General features: G+C 40.8%; 1 protein-coding gene across 1 annotated transcript; it reads left to right on the top strand.

The window, feature by feature from the left end:
- The first annotated feature begins 4,318 nt into the window (after window positions 1-4,318).
- On the top strand, window positions 4,319-6,779 carry LOC118937355 (interferon-inducible GTPase 1-like). Its single transcript, XM_036935503.1, has 2 exons — window positions 4,319-4,936; window positions 5,056-6,779. Exons 1-2 carry the CDS (start codon window positions 4,381-4,383, stop codon window positions 5,463-5,465), a joined length of 966 nt encoding a protein of 321 aa, XP_036791398.1. The 5' UTR covers window positions 4,319-4,380; the 3' UTR covers window positions 5,466-6,779.
- Window positions 6,780-12,957: the final 6,178 nt, after the last annotated feature.

Below are 12,957 nucleotides of genomic sequence, written 5' to 3'. Positions count from 1 at the left end.
TCACCAGCAATGAACTGGCACAAGTCATTGGGGTTAAATGTTGTTTTGAGGGTGACATTTCAACCGTAAAATTGTGTCAACGGTAAACAATATAGACAAACGTTGTCTGAAATGTGTACAATTGTGTCTTTGAAACTTTATATTAAGAAAAAAACAAATATACAAAAAAAAAAGTGAAATGTTTTATCCAAGCACACTTTCAGATGTATGAATAAAAATCGGAAATTTTCCCATTTAAACTTTATTGTGCCGGGAGAAAGTGCAGTATGACACTTTTGGGTGAGAAATAAACAAACAACCTTTAGAATATTTTATATGACATGATATGCCCAGTAAGAAGGTTGATGTCCTGAAGATGCACCTGGCAGGTGTTTGTGTGTGGAGAATGCATACTGAGGGAGAGGTTGTGTTCTGTTCACAGCAAGTGACACGATGTCATACTAATATCATGCCGATAAGTGTCTGGCAATGGACATTCTTTGGGCATAACACTAGTACGTCATCATGCCAAACACTTTGAGAATCCTAGCGCCCAGGGTGGAACCCAGTGTACTCAGAATGGGGATCAGGGAAGGTATCCCTGACTCTCCAAACACAGTAACTGGGGATGACAACTCAGTTTCCTGCACAAAGCTGCCACATCACAAACATAATTCTACGGTTGAAATGTCACCCTCAAAACAACATTCAACACCAATGACTTGTGCCAGGTCGCTGCAGGTACAGTAAATGAGAACTTACTCCAAGCCTTGCTAAACTGTGTGTAGGCAGCATGCCGGTATTCCCGGGTGTCATCTCCAGGCTCTGCTGCGTCAGCCACTGCCAGCACATCAACCCTTTACCGCCTGTACAAACATAAATATCTGTTGTCTAGGCAGTACTGGGCAAAATGTGGCAGCTGGCTTACACAGAAGGCTGGTCCCTGACCGCAACACTTCCTCTCTCTCTCTGTAGGCTTACCATTCCGTTGTCGGTAAATCTCTAGGACATCACAAACCAATCCTGGCTCTCGCTTAAATATCAGCCTCACCACCTCTGTTGTCTGCATAATCCTGCTCCCTAATGATGAATTCCTGAATGAACAGATGCACACAGCCTATTATCAGTAAGGCAGAATGTGATATTTCTCTCCACACTCAAATAAAGGTTGTTCTCCTATGTATGGTCAAGGACTACGATTCATTCAAAGCAACTACTTTCCAATGCAAATTGATGAAACTAGATCATGTTTCTACTGAAAGTAGTACGTGTCGATAAATACCAAAAACAAAAATGTATTCATCCACCAATTATTATGTTCATACAATAACTATTCAAGAGAAAGTACTTTATTTTTGATAAATATATTGGCATTTAACATAATACAAACCTGTGTGGCAGCCATTCTATCATGTCGGAGAGCAAAAAGACTCTCCTCATCCTCATTTCTGTCTCTCTACTGCCTGCCTCTGCCTGTCCGTCCTCTGCCCCTGGCTCTCCCTCTAGCCCTGCCATCATCAACGTTGTCCAATTCAACCTGTGCATACAATGAATGACGTCAGCTGGATGTCCTGCTATGTGAAATACTTTCTTAAATACATTGGCTGGGAGATGGGACTTCCTATGGGTTAAAGAAAGACCACAGAATTCCATACAGATCACAGGTGGTATCAGCCAATGAAAATATTCCATAACCGCAAGTGGCAGTAAATCGCCAACCTTGGCTTTATACCTGTTCAAACACAGTCTAGGTGGCAGTGTGAACCATTTCAGTTTGTTTGCCAACTCATAGAAGTAGTAGAACACAATTTACTTAAAATGGAGGTTGCCTCAATGCCTCTGCTGCCCGTGCAGACACCATAATGGGGCAGGTATAATGATGCGATGTCTAAGTCTATAGTCATGTAGACTAGTTCCATAAAAGATTGTTAGGTCCCGGTCATTCCCTTTTGTGTTGTCGTCATGGCGAGCAGAGGGTGACACTGACGCCTTCCCCTATCCAACAGGCAGGGAACAGCTCCTGAGTGAAGGCACGGTGGAAGTCAGCAGCTGTGTCGGCCGTCTTCATAGTACGTCAGTTTTCCAGCCTGGTAGTCCAGCAGCATTCCGATGCGGGAGTGTTGGGAGTGGCCAGCCACCATCTCCCGGCACACGTTGCGCTAGGCCCTCAGCTTGAACTCATCCAGTTGAAGGCTCCAGCGTAGACCGTTCATTCACACCATTTCCACTTTTCCATCCGGGGGATGCCCTTGAGGTCATACGGGGGAGTGATGTGGGGTTCAAAGGTTATAGTGGGAAGAGGCGCCCATAGGTTCTCCTGAGAAAGGAGCAGGTGGCTGTGCGAGGGTCAAAGGTCAGGGTTCAGCGGTCTGAGGAGGAGGGTGAGAAGACATTTCGGTATACAACTTAGTCTAAATTAACTCAAAAACAAAGGAGAGGTGATACATCACATTTAAGTTGGCAAACTTTTGAACATCATTCAGGTTAAGAGGAAGACAAACAGATATTTTAACAGATTGGAGAAGACTATCCATAAAAACAACACACAGCTCTAGATAAATATAGAGAATTTGCCTTGGCACAGTAAGACAATATGGGTGTCACACAATAAGGTTACCTTGCGTGTCCTTACACACAGCCTCCTCCTTCATACAGTGAGGTTAGGTTACCATACTTGTCCTGCCCCACAGCTGTAGACACAGCTTTCTCCAGGTCCTCAGACACAAGCTTGGAGATCCGTGACAGGAGGTCAGTCACCCCGGTGAGCCTCTCCTGCAGGTTAGCGGTCACATCCACTTCAATGTCCTTCACATGACAAACCTCCACCAGCCGAGACACCTACAGAGATGATATATTATGATTTGTGTTGACCAAGGCCCTTCTCCCCGGATTGTGCAGTTTGGCCGGGTGTCCAGGTCTAGGAAGTGTCTTGGTGGTTCCAAAACGTCTTTCTTTAAGAATGGAGGCCTCTGTGTTTTTGGTGACCTTTAATGCTGCAGGAATGTGCCTCAACACAATCCTCTCTTGGAGCTCTACGGACAATTCCTTCGAGTGCATGGCTTGGTTTTTGCTCTAACATGCACTGTCAACTATGGGACCTTATATAGACTTGTGTGTTCCTTTCCAAATCATGTACAATTAATTGAATTTATTTACCACAGGTGGACTCAAATCAAGGTATAGAATCATCTCAAGGATGATTATTGGAAACAGAATGCCCCTGAGCTCAATTTCCAGTCTCATGGCAAAGTGTCTGAATACCTATGTAAAATGAGATTTAGCAGACTAGGATTGATAATGTCAAAAGCCGCACTGAAGTCTCTGTCAAGTCATGTGTAAGTGCGTATAAAAATATTTTTGCTAGGACTATCTGGGAGTGGTCTGAGTGGGGAGGAGACAACATAAATAGCATTTGTCACCAGGCAGGCAAACAGCTCTTACACAGAACGGGCTTTATCATATTCACAATTTCAATGGTATTATTTCCAACCTCATTTTGTGGTTATATCAAAGGAAAATCATGTCTTTGATTGCACTGGGCCTTATACAGTGTCATCGGTGTAGAATTTCCTATTATGCTTAAAGAAGCTCTGCTTTTCTTTTTGGTAAAAGTGAGGTTATAGTGCGCATCGAGTTGTATACTTCAACATGGACTTTTAACACCTCACCTGTAAAACGAAGAGGAACATATTTCACTTATTTTTTAACACAATTTGTGCTGTTTGAATACAATGTCCCTTGAACAGAGTGAAATGGAATTGACCCAAGTGGCCATAATTACAGCCATACTGTAAAGGCTGTTGGAAGGAGAGGACCAAGGTGCAGCGTGATACGTGTTCATGATTTTTATTAACTGAACACTGAAATAACAAAGAGAATGAACAAAAAACAAAACAGTCCTGTCAGATGCAGAAAAACAGAAAACAACTACCCACAAACCCCATGTGGGCAAGAGCTACCTAAGTATGGTTCCCAATCAGAGACAACGATAGACAGCTGTCCCTGATTGAGAACCATACCCGGACAAAAACAAAGAAATACAAAAACATAGAAAAAAGAACATAGAATGCCCACCCTAGTCACATCCTGGCCTAACCAAAATAGAGAATAAAAGCCTCTCTATGGCCAGGGCGTGACACATACCTTGTCAATCTGACAATTCAATCTGTGTGAATGTTCATAAACATTTCCAGATGTAGAGAACAGGTCGTTATTCTTGGTCCCATACCCTGACGTACAAAGTAGACCGTAAAGATATCTTACAATGCTGCTGCCAGTTATGGGTGGGTGTGGTCTAAGACTGTCATTATACTGTCATTATATGTCCAGTTCCTAGTCTCGCCATTGTCAAACATACATACATACATTCATTCACGTGCATTTTTTTGAAATACGATTGCCATGGAGAATATTGATGAAGTTTCAGCAGTACCAAGAGAGCTTGAAGAAGCATTGAAGAACAACAGCTTGACCACAGCTGCAGGCAAGATTCAAGATTATTTGAAGGAGATTAATAATGTGGAGCTGAATATTGCTGTCACAGGAGAGACAGGCTCTGGTAAATCTACCTATGTCAATGCGTTCAGAGGCATGAAGAATAATGAAGAAGGAGCTGCTTTAACTGGTGTGGTGGAAACCACCATGGAGGCAAAGGCTTACCCCCACCCAAAATACCCAAATATGAAAGTTTGGGATCTCCCTGGTATTGGCACCGCTAACTTCAAACCAGAAGAGTACCTTCAGAAAGTTGAATTCGATCGCTTTGATTTCTTCATCATAGTCTCATCAGAGCGATTCAGAGCCAATGACATTACTCTGGCCAAGGAGATCCAGAAGATGAAGAAGAGGTTCTACTTTGTTCGCTCCAAGATAGATAACGACATGAGGGCTGAGGGGAGAAAAGAGAAGTTTGACCAGGATAAGACACTGGAAACAATCAGACAATACTGCATCAAAGGTTTGTCTACACACTATGTGCATTATGTAAATGTACTCTATTGCTAAACAAAAGGAATTTGTTTTTTCATATTGTAGTTAGTGGGGTTGTATTTGACTTTACTTTGTTTTGCTCCTCAGGGCTTGAGGATCAGGGTCTGGGCTCTCCTAAGGTCTTTCTCATCTCCAGTTTTGACCTTGGTCACTACGATTTCCATGACCTTGAGGAGACAATAGAGAAAGAGCTTCCTGACCACAAGAGGCATGTACTACTGTTGTCCATCCCTAATATAACCCTGAAAATCAACCAGAGGAAGAAGGAGGCTTTAAAAGCCAACATGTGGAGGCTAGCTTTTGGATCTGGCATTGTGGCAGCAATACCTATCCCAGGCCTTTCCTTTGCTGTAGATGTAAGCATCTTGGTAATTGAGATCAAAAAGTACTATAACGCTTTTGGTCTTGATGATGAGTCCCTGCAGAGCCTAGCTAACAGAATGAATGTGCCAGTGGAGGAGCTGAAAGCAGTCCTCAAGTCACCTCTGAACAAATAAATAAACAATGATGTGGTTGTCAAGTTCTCGCAGGGGTAACGGTGGTTGAGTACCTGTTCAGTAACATTCCTATTGTCGGCAGCTTAGCTGCCGCAGGGATTTCCTTTGGTACAACCTACTACATGTTGGGGAAATGTCTGAATGAGCTGGCTGATGATGCACACAATGTTCTAATGAAGGCACTGATGGCCAATGAGTGAGATAATGTTCAAGATTGAATTGCAAGCTAGATCTGTGTATCTCGTTCTTTCTTGAACACTGTCTTCAAACAAGGAAATGCTGATAAGTAGATAATTAAATTATGCCGCTTGAAAATAAATGTTCAAATGTAATTGATCAAAGGAAATGTAAGGTCACAATAGTTTTAATATAGGTTAGCACAATATAACCTTACTGCGTTAGATGGGATATTCATATTGGGATCTACAGCTTTTTACTCATAGTAAATTACTCTGAAAATATATATTCACAGAAAATAGACCTGCTTTTACAATTTAACTTCAGTATAATCTAATCCTAGCCTTTTGAGAACCAAATTGGATGTGCTTTGGAACAATTGCATGATATTTGAACATGACTCCCTCTAGAAAGTGGATTTGAAAAGAATCCTAGTTTAGAATGAACCAGTGTTAATTGTCTATATATAAATTGTGGTTTTACCCAACATTACTCATTCAGTACATATGTTCTACATGAGAACAAATTATTGACCAGTTTCCTGTGTTCTCTTCTGAATCACATTAATCTTTATCTAAAACCGTCACTCTTTACTTTCCCATATTAACTAGTGCAATATTGCAGTTCATGAGCAGACCGCCAGATGGTAGTATTTAGCAGTTTTAGTGTTGGTTATTCAAGGCAGTAGATGGTAATGAAAGGAAAACCTAGTCAGTTGTACAACTGAAATGTGTCTTCCGCATTTAGCCCAACCCCTCTGAATCAGTAGATGTAAACTCTAAATAAAAACACAAGGTTAAGTAATGCACATGACATATTATAGATCTGTGGACTCTAAATAGAGGGTTTTACAACATGAGCCTTACAAAAATAAATTGCTCATGTACCTGACTGAACGCAGTTTCTGATACAACCATTTAACTGACCACAGATTCACATTGTGTTGAAAACCAGCTACTATAATAGATGGTGCTCATACAGTAGATAAGAGGTTGTTGGTATGGGTTTTATAGGACGTTTCTCTGCTGTCTATGGTTGAGCCATGTGTATAATGTAGTTTTTGATGAATACTCTGACATCATATCAGCGGCGCTTTGGCCTGGATGCAGATTCATTACAGCAGTTAGCGGAACTTACAGAACCGTATCAAGTACAAAAACAGCTCTCGATCTATAACATCCCACTCAATGAACAATAGTTACACTTACTAGATGATGGCACTCCACTGTTTAATCATTACCCTCAGTCCTTTCTGGGTTGGTTTTATTATCTATTTAGTTTTCTAAGTAAACCACACTAACATAAACCCTACCTATTAATGAATGACATTGAAGGCGTTTGTCTCTCCAAAGGTAGATTTGACTAGATGATCATATTCACTTCTCCTGCTGTAAACCTTTCTCCCACACCCTGTAGGTGCTTGACGAGAGTGTACACTCCACCACTGGAAAGAAGCTGTCGGAGCTCAAAGTGCACGGTATGCTAAGTGAGACAACGTGTCCCAATGCTTGGCACTGTGGGAATGTCTTCACTACTACCTACTGCCCTCCGCACTTAACAGCCTGAGTCAGAATGTAGAAAGAGTGATGGGCGTAGCACTTGAGATACCTGACACTGAGTAGACCGATGGTCAGTTATTTAAAATATTTTACCACTCACTAAAAATACATGCAAAAGGGTTGATCTGACATCTGTTTTTTTATATTTTGCGTAATGAAATAAATGCAGGGTGACATTTACTGCTTCCGGGGTTACTTATTTACACCAGTCAATTAAGTCATTGTTATTATGATGTATTTTGTACTTTTAGTGAAGGCAATGTGTAAGTGTGATTTCATTGTTATGATTTCCTCTTTACATTGATTAAAAATAAATATTGAACACCACTGCTCACACACCCGTCGTTACTATGGCAACCAGTGTAGCCAAGTCAGCAAATGACTGCTGTCTGAACACAAACACATATCCAATTTGCTGTTTGGACAGTCAGTTTTCCAAAACATATTTTAACAACAAAACTGATTTGAGCATTAAGGCCTGCACTGTTAACAAGGCTTCAAGGAAAGGTTCACCTATTTTGAATGTAATATTGTTTTTGTGCATCTCTGAGTGATGTTCTATCAATTCCCTGGGTCACTTCATGTTTTCATGTGTATCTGAGTTACTGGCATTCAAGCATGCAGAAATCCGGCAGGTATGACGTAGCACTGTCTAAAGTAGTTTTAATATTTAATAGGAATGCGACTTTTAGATTGCGAAAATCTCTACCACACGTTACATTTCAATACTTGCCGATGTCATAACTTGGGAGGATGTCTTCTCTCGAATGAACCATTCAATATATTTTTGCGATATTCCTACCTTAAGAATACATTTTTTTTAACGAATCCAATAAAAGAATCACGCGCCACCCAGCAGACTGTCGACCAATCGTATTCACGTTGTCATGCTGCGTCACGCGGTGGTCATGCTGCGTCACGCAGTCCGTTATCAAACTCAATGTACAGTATATTTACGTGCCTATTTTCCTCGAAATAACATAATAATGTTTTGTACTTGTTGTAAAAAAATGTGTGCTAATGTTGTGTTTTTGAGCTAGCGCCCAATAGACTGCACAGAAGGTTGGTGGCACCTTAATTGGAGACGACAGGCTCGTGTTAATGCCTGGAGTGTAATAGTATTAAACACATCAAACACATGGGTTCCATTTGTTTGATGCCATTCCATTAGCTCCTTTCTAGACATTTTATGAGCCGTCCTCTCCGCAGCAACTTCCACTTATAGACTCCAATTCACTCCTTGTCCCAGAATCGCCCCAAAATGCACCGCAGAGTCCATTGACGGAGTATGGGCAACGTTTCCCATCTCCTCATAAGTATCTCTGCCATAGTGAATGTCAGACCTCACTCTGTGAAGCACATCGATCTGCAGGTTGAACATGGTGAGATTGTAGACTCCTAATTTACATGCTGATATTGTCTTTGGTATTATTGTGTGTAGCTACATTTGCTTGTTAGCTAGCTACTAAGCTAGCCAGCCAGCCCACAGAGAGAGCATTGCATTGTGGATTATGTCGTCGATTTGAGATGCAATAGATTTCCACAACAATTGTTCATGTTGCCACCAACTTTATTATAATGCCAAAATGAAACATGTGTTCATAAAAAATATTGTTCTCACACATAAGTGTTATTTAACACTGTAAATGAAAGGAATGAGTGGTTTCGGGTGGATTTGTGTAGCTCGTTGTCGTTATTTGGGATTAATTGGGTGTTCTATTTGAAAGGATGCTTCGACTGATTTTTTTTTCCCCATTCAAGGCCTCTCAAAGATAAATGCATGTCTGTGCCACAAGAGGGTGCAAGGACCTTACAGTGACAGTCTTTTTGTATGTACAGTATATACTTTAGACTTTCCTGACACACATCATTTGCTTCAAAGTCTGGCTATTTTATGACTTTCCTGACATGACTGACAGACAAATCCTAAACCTGACACATTATTTTTCAACTATTGTCCTAAGATGATCAGGAGAGAGAAATGCAAACCTTCACCATATGCTACTGACAAACTGTAACATCAAGTTTAATCATAGTGTTCCACACACAATACTTTAGCAATGCATCCTTCCTTCATGACGTTCACTATTCTTATGTATTTGAAAATGTGTAAGCGATAAAGAGTGAACTTGACATTCACTCACCCATGTCAGTAATACATTGTCAATTAAGGGCCTTACACATTAGCTGGCATTATACCCACCAGCTAGAGTCTTCTATTTACAGCATTGTGTCAGATGAATTCATTACGTTTAGGGATTTTAAAATATAAATTAAATCACCATTTAAAATACTAATTATCATTGTTTGATCTATAATGTTCAGTCGAATTGACAATTCATACGTTATATCGATACTTCACACACTTATTTTTTTATCAGGGTCTTGAAGTGAGCCAGGATAAAACCACAATTTTTGGTCGATCTGGCATCTACGGCGCGAAGGGTCCATGCGGCGCCAGAGATTATGATGCAGTTGCAGTGAACGTTGGCTGTACAGAAGATCCGTGCCTAACTCCATGCACCTCCCAAAATTGTACTGAAGACAAACAGCACATTGTGTAAACAAGTAGACTTAGATGAAACATGTCTTTAGCTCTTCTGTACCTAATCTTTCTCCTTTTTGTGGGTAAGTTTTGTGGGTTAGCTTATTCGCTTGGTGGAATTCCACTTTTTATTTATTTTAGTGCACTACTGATAATATGTCAGATCCAAAAGTTCCCTGAGAGAAGCCACAGTCAAGAATGACTTGAATTCAGTATTTGAGTTCATTGTTGCGTCATCAATTATATAGAAACGTATATTTTCCCAAATTGGTAATGCTTTTTAGTGCAAAGTGACAAGATGCGCATTTTGCATGTGAGCACTATATCTCCAAACGAGTGACAATTGGTAGCGGTTATATTCCGCAACATTTTGAGAGATGAAAGACAACTTTGACAGTATTACAAACACTTACAACATCTGGTTTCTAGTAGGCAGAATTAGAGAAGGACCTATTCATTCTCTGATTCAGTTGGCTCAAGCCTGTTTCTGTTCTGGGTTCGCGCCCAGGCTCTGTCGTAACCGGCCGCGACAGGGAGGTCCATGGGGCGACGCACAATTGGCCTAGCACCGTCCGGGTTAGGGAGGGATTGGTGGGTAGGGATCTCCTTCTCCTCCTCTCATCGCGCACCAGCGACTCCTGTGGCGGGCGCAGTGCGCGCTAGCCAAGGTTGCCAGGTGCACGGTGTAGCCGCACATTGGTGCGGCAGTACGGCTGGTTGGGTTGTGTATCGGAGGACACATGACATTCAACCTTCGTCTCTCCCGAGCCCGTACGGGAGTTGTAGCAATGAGACAAGATAGTAGCTACTATCTTGGATACCACGAAATTGGGGAGAAAGAGGGGTAAAATATAAAAAAAGAAAAAAAAGAAAGTGATTGTAGCAGTAAGCTGTTTTAATTATCCTTTATACATCTGTTATTCTTGATTTCAATATTGAAGGAAAACCAGGTACTGGTGTTTTGTATTAACTGTGTAAAGTACTTATGTACTATTTATGTAAATTTGAATCATTGTGTTATTCCTATTCCATATTTTTGTGTTCCCCAACTATCAAAGGGGGGCATGAGTGAAACATTTTGGGATTGGCTTCTCTTTGGTTTAGGGGTTAATGATAGTCAGAATAAAAACAACGAGGAAGATCAGAAAACAAGGAATGGCATGTTCAGTAGAATAGATTCGGAATAATTCCAACATCAAAGGTTTTTTTTATGGAGTCCAAAGGTATTTCAATATTATGAAGAGTGTGGGCTGCCTTGTTTATGTCTGATCATATAATTTCAGTTTTAAGTTTCTGTTTAATGGAAATCACACAAACCAAGCCTGGGCCCTCACACAATTTACCTGTATGTCATACTAAATGTGAACGTCCATACTTTATGAAATGATCTTACCGGTATGCAGGAATAAAGTTTTGTAAATCACCCATTTGAAAGAACAATTAACAATTCATTTGAACCATACGTAATAACAGCGTCATAATGTTGTAGTAATCATTCCCTAAACAAATTATCTGAATATCAAGATACAATACATTCGGAAACTGTTATGACAGCTGTTATGACATATTGGATTAAATGGTTTGCTGTAGCTAAAGTGTTAGGACACCTGTCATAACTGCGTCATAGTGAGAAGTATCATAACATTAGAAAAAAGAAAGGCCTACTCGCTGAAGTGTTTTGGGGAGTGTTTGACAGGGATGAGGGGTAGTCGTTTGACCGTGGACCCATTACGGAGGCAGGCAATGAGGCAGTGATCGCTGAGATACTGGTTGAAGACAGCAGAGGTGTATTTAGAGAGCAAGTTGGTCAGGATGATATCTATAAGGGTGCCCGTGTTTACAGATTTAGGGTTGTACCTGGTAGGTTCCTTGATAATTTGTGTGAGATTGAGGGCATCTAGCTTAGATTGTAGGACGGCTGTTCTGTTAAGCATATCCCAGTTGCGGTCACTTAACAGTACAAACTCTGAAGATAGATGTCGGGCAATCAATTCACATATGGTGTCCTGGGTACAGGTGTCCACAGGTGTCCTGTGGGCTGAGGGGGGTCTATAACAAGCGGCAACAGCGAAATACCTATTTCTGGAAAAAGAGCAATCTAAGGAATGTTGAGTGAGACTGGGGGCTCTACAGTGAAATAAAACAATAAGTACCAACCGAGACAGCAGGAGACTAGGCATATTGACATTAGAGAGAGGAATAAAGCTATCACGGGTGTTTGAGTTTGAGGCTGGGGCTGGGGCTGACAGATAAATAGTGAATAGACCAGCAGGCATCAGCTGTGTAGCGGAGTGCCTGGATACAGCCCTTAGCCGTGGTATATTTGCCACAAACCACAAACCCCATGCCTTGTTGGGTGTGCCTTATCATTTGTTTTTAACAACATATTAAAACCACCATATATCCTTCCAACAGAGGATATAGTCCGGACAAAAATAAGGTTTCTGTTTCTGTCTTCGCTAGACAAAAACATTGATCGCTCATTCGATTGGAATGGTTGCTATGAAAAACAAAAATGGTTGCTTACTTGCTTGCTAACATGCCAACAACAGCATGTTGTACTACGCATGTTCCATTTATTTGTGATGCTCGGCCATTATAAGAGAATGGAAGTTTTATGGTAGTTTTCAGTAGCTGATTGGTTTCAAGTAGGTGTTTTGCTGATACTAGATACATTTGGGACATGCCTCACATCTGATCTTATTCCCAAATTCTTCTTACACCTAAGACAATTATTGCGGCACCATAGAGCACCCAATAGCCCGTCAAACATATCAAAACAGTCTAATCACAATAAGGTAGCTAGCATAAATATGAAAATGTACTTAGTTTTACATTTTTGGACATGCAAACAAATCATCTGGTCGTCGAAGATTGTCCTGTTCGCCTAGCAAATTCACAGATGTAGCTAGCTAGAGTCATTCTTTGTGTATATCAGGGTTGTTGTCAATTCAAATTAGATGCAGTCAAATCATGTCAAATCACTTTCTAAATTGACTGCCTTCAATTCGAATTGACCCTGACCCAACCTTGGATATCCATTGCTTAAAACATTTTGTTTGAAGATGACCAGGACACACTTTATTGTGGATTAAAGGGATACTTTGAGATTATGGCAATTCCACCATTTTTCTAATTACCAAGAGTCAGATGAACTTGTGGATACTATTTCTATATCTCTATGTGTAGTATGAAGGAAGTTTGAGGTAGT

This window comes from Oncorhynchus mykiss, chromosome 11 (genome assembly GCF_013265735.2).
Source record: "Oncorhynchus mykiss isolate Arlee chromosome 11, USDA_OmykA_1.1, whole genome shotgun sequence".
NCBI classification, from domain to species: Eukaryota; Metazoa; Chordata; class Actinopteri; order Salmoniformes; family Salmonidae; genus Oncorhynchus; species Oncorhynchus mykiss.
The sequence above is the reverse complement of the archived record's forward strand: the minus strand, read 5'-3'. Positions and strand labels throughout refer to the sequence as shown.

Coding starts and splice junctions, on each gene's coding strand:
- LOC118937355 (XM_036935503.1), top strand. CDS start 4,381: ATGGAGAATATTGATGAAGTTTCAGCAGTACCAAGAGAGCTTGAAGAA. Junction 4,937..5,055: donor CAGACAATACTGCATCAAAG/GTTTGTCTACAC, acceptor TTTGCTCCTCAG/GGCTTGAGGATCAGGGTCTG.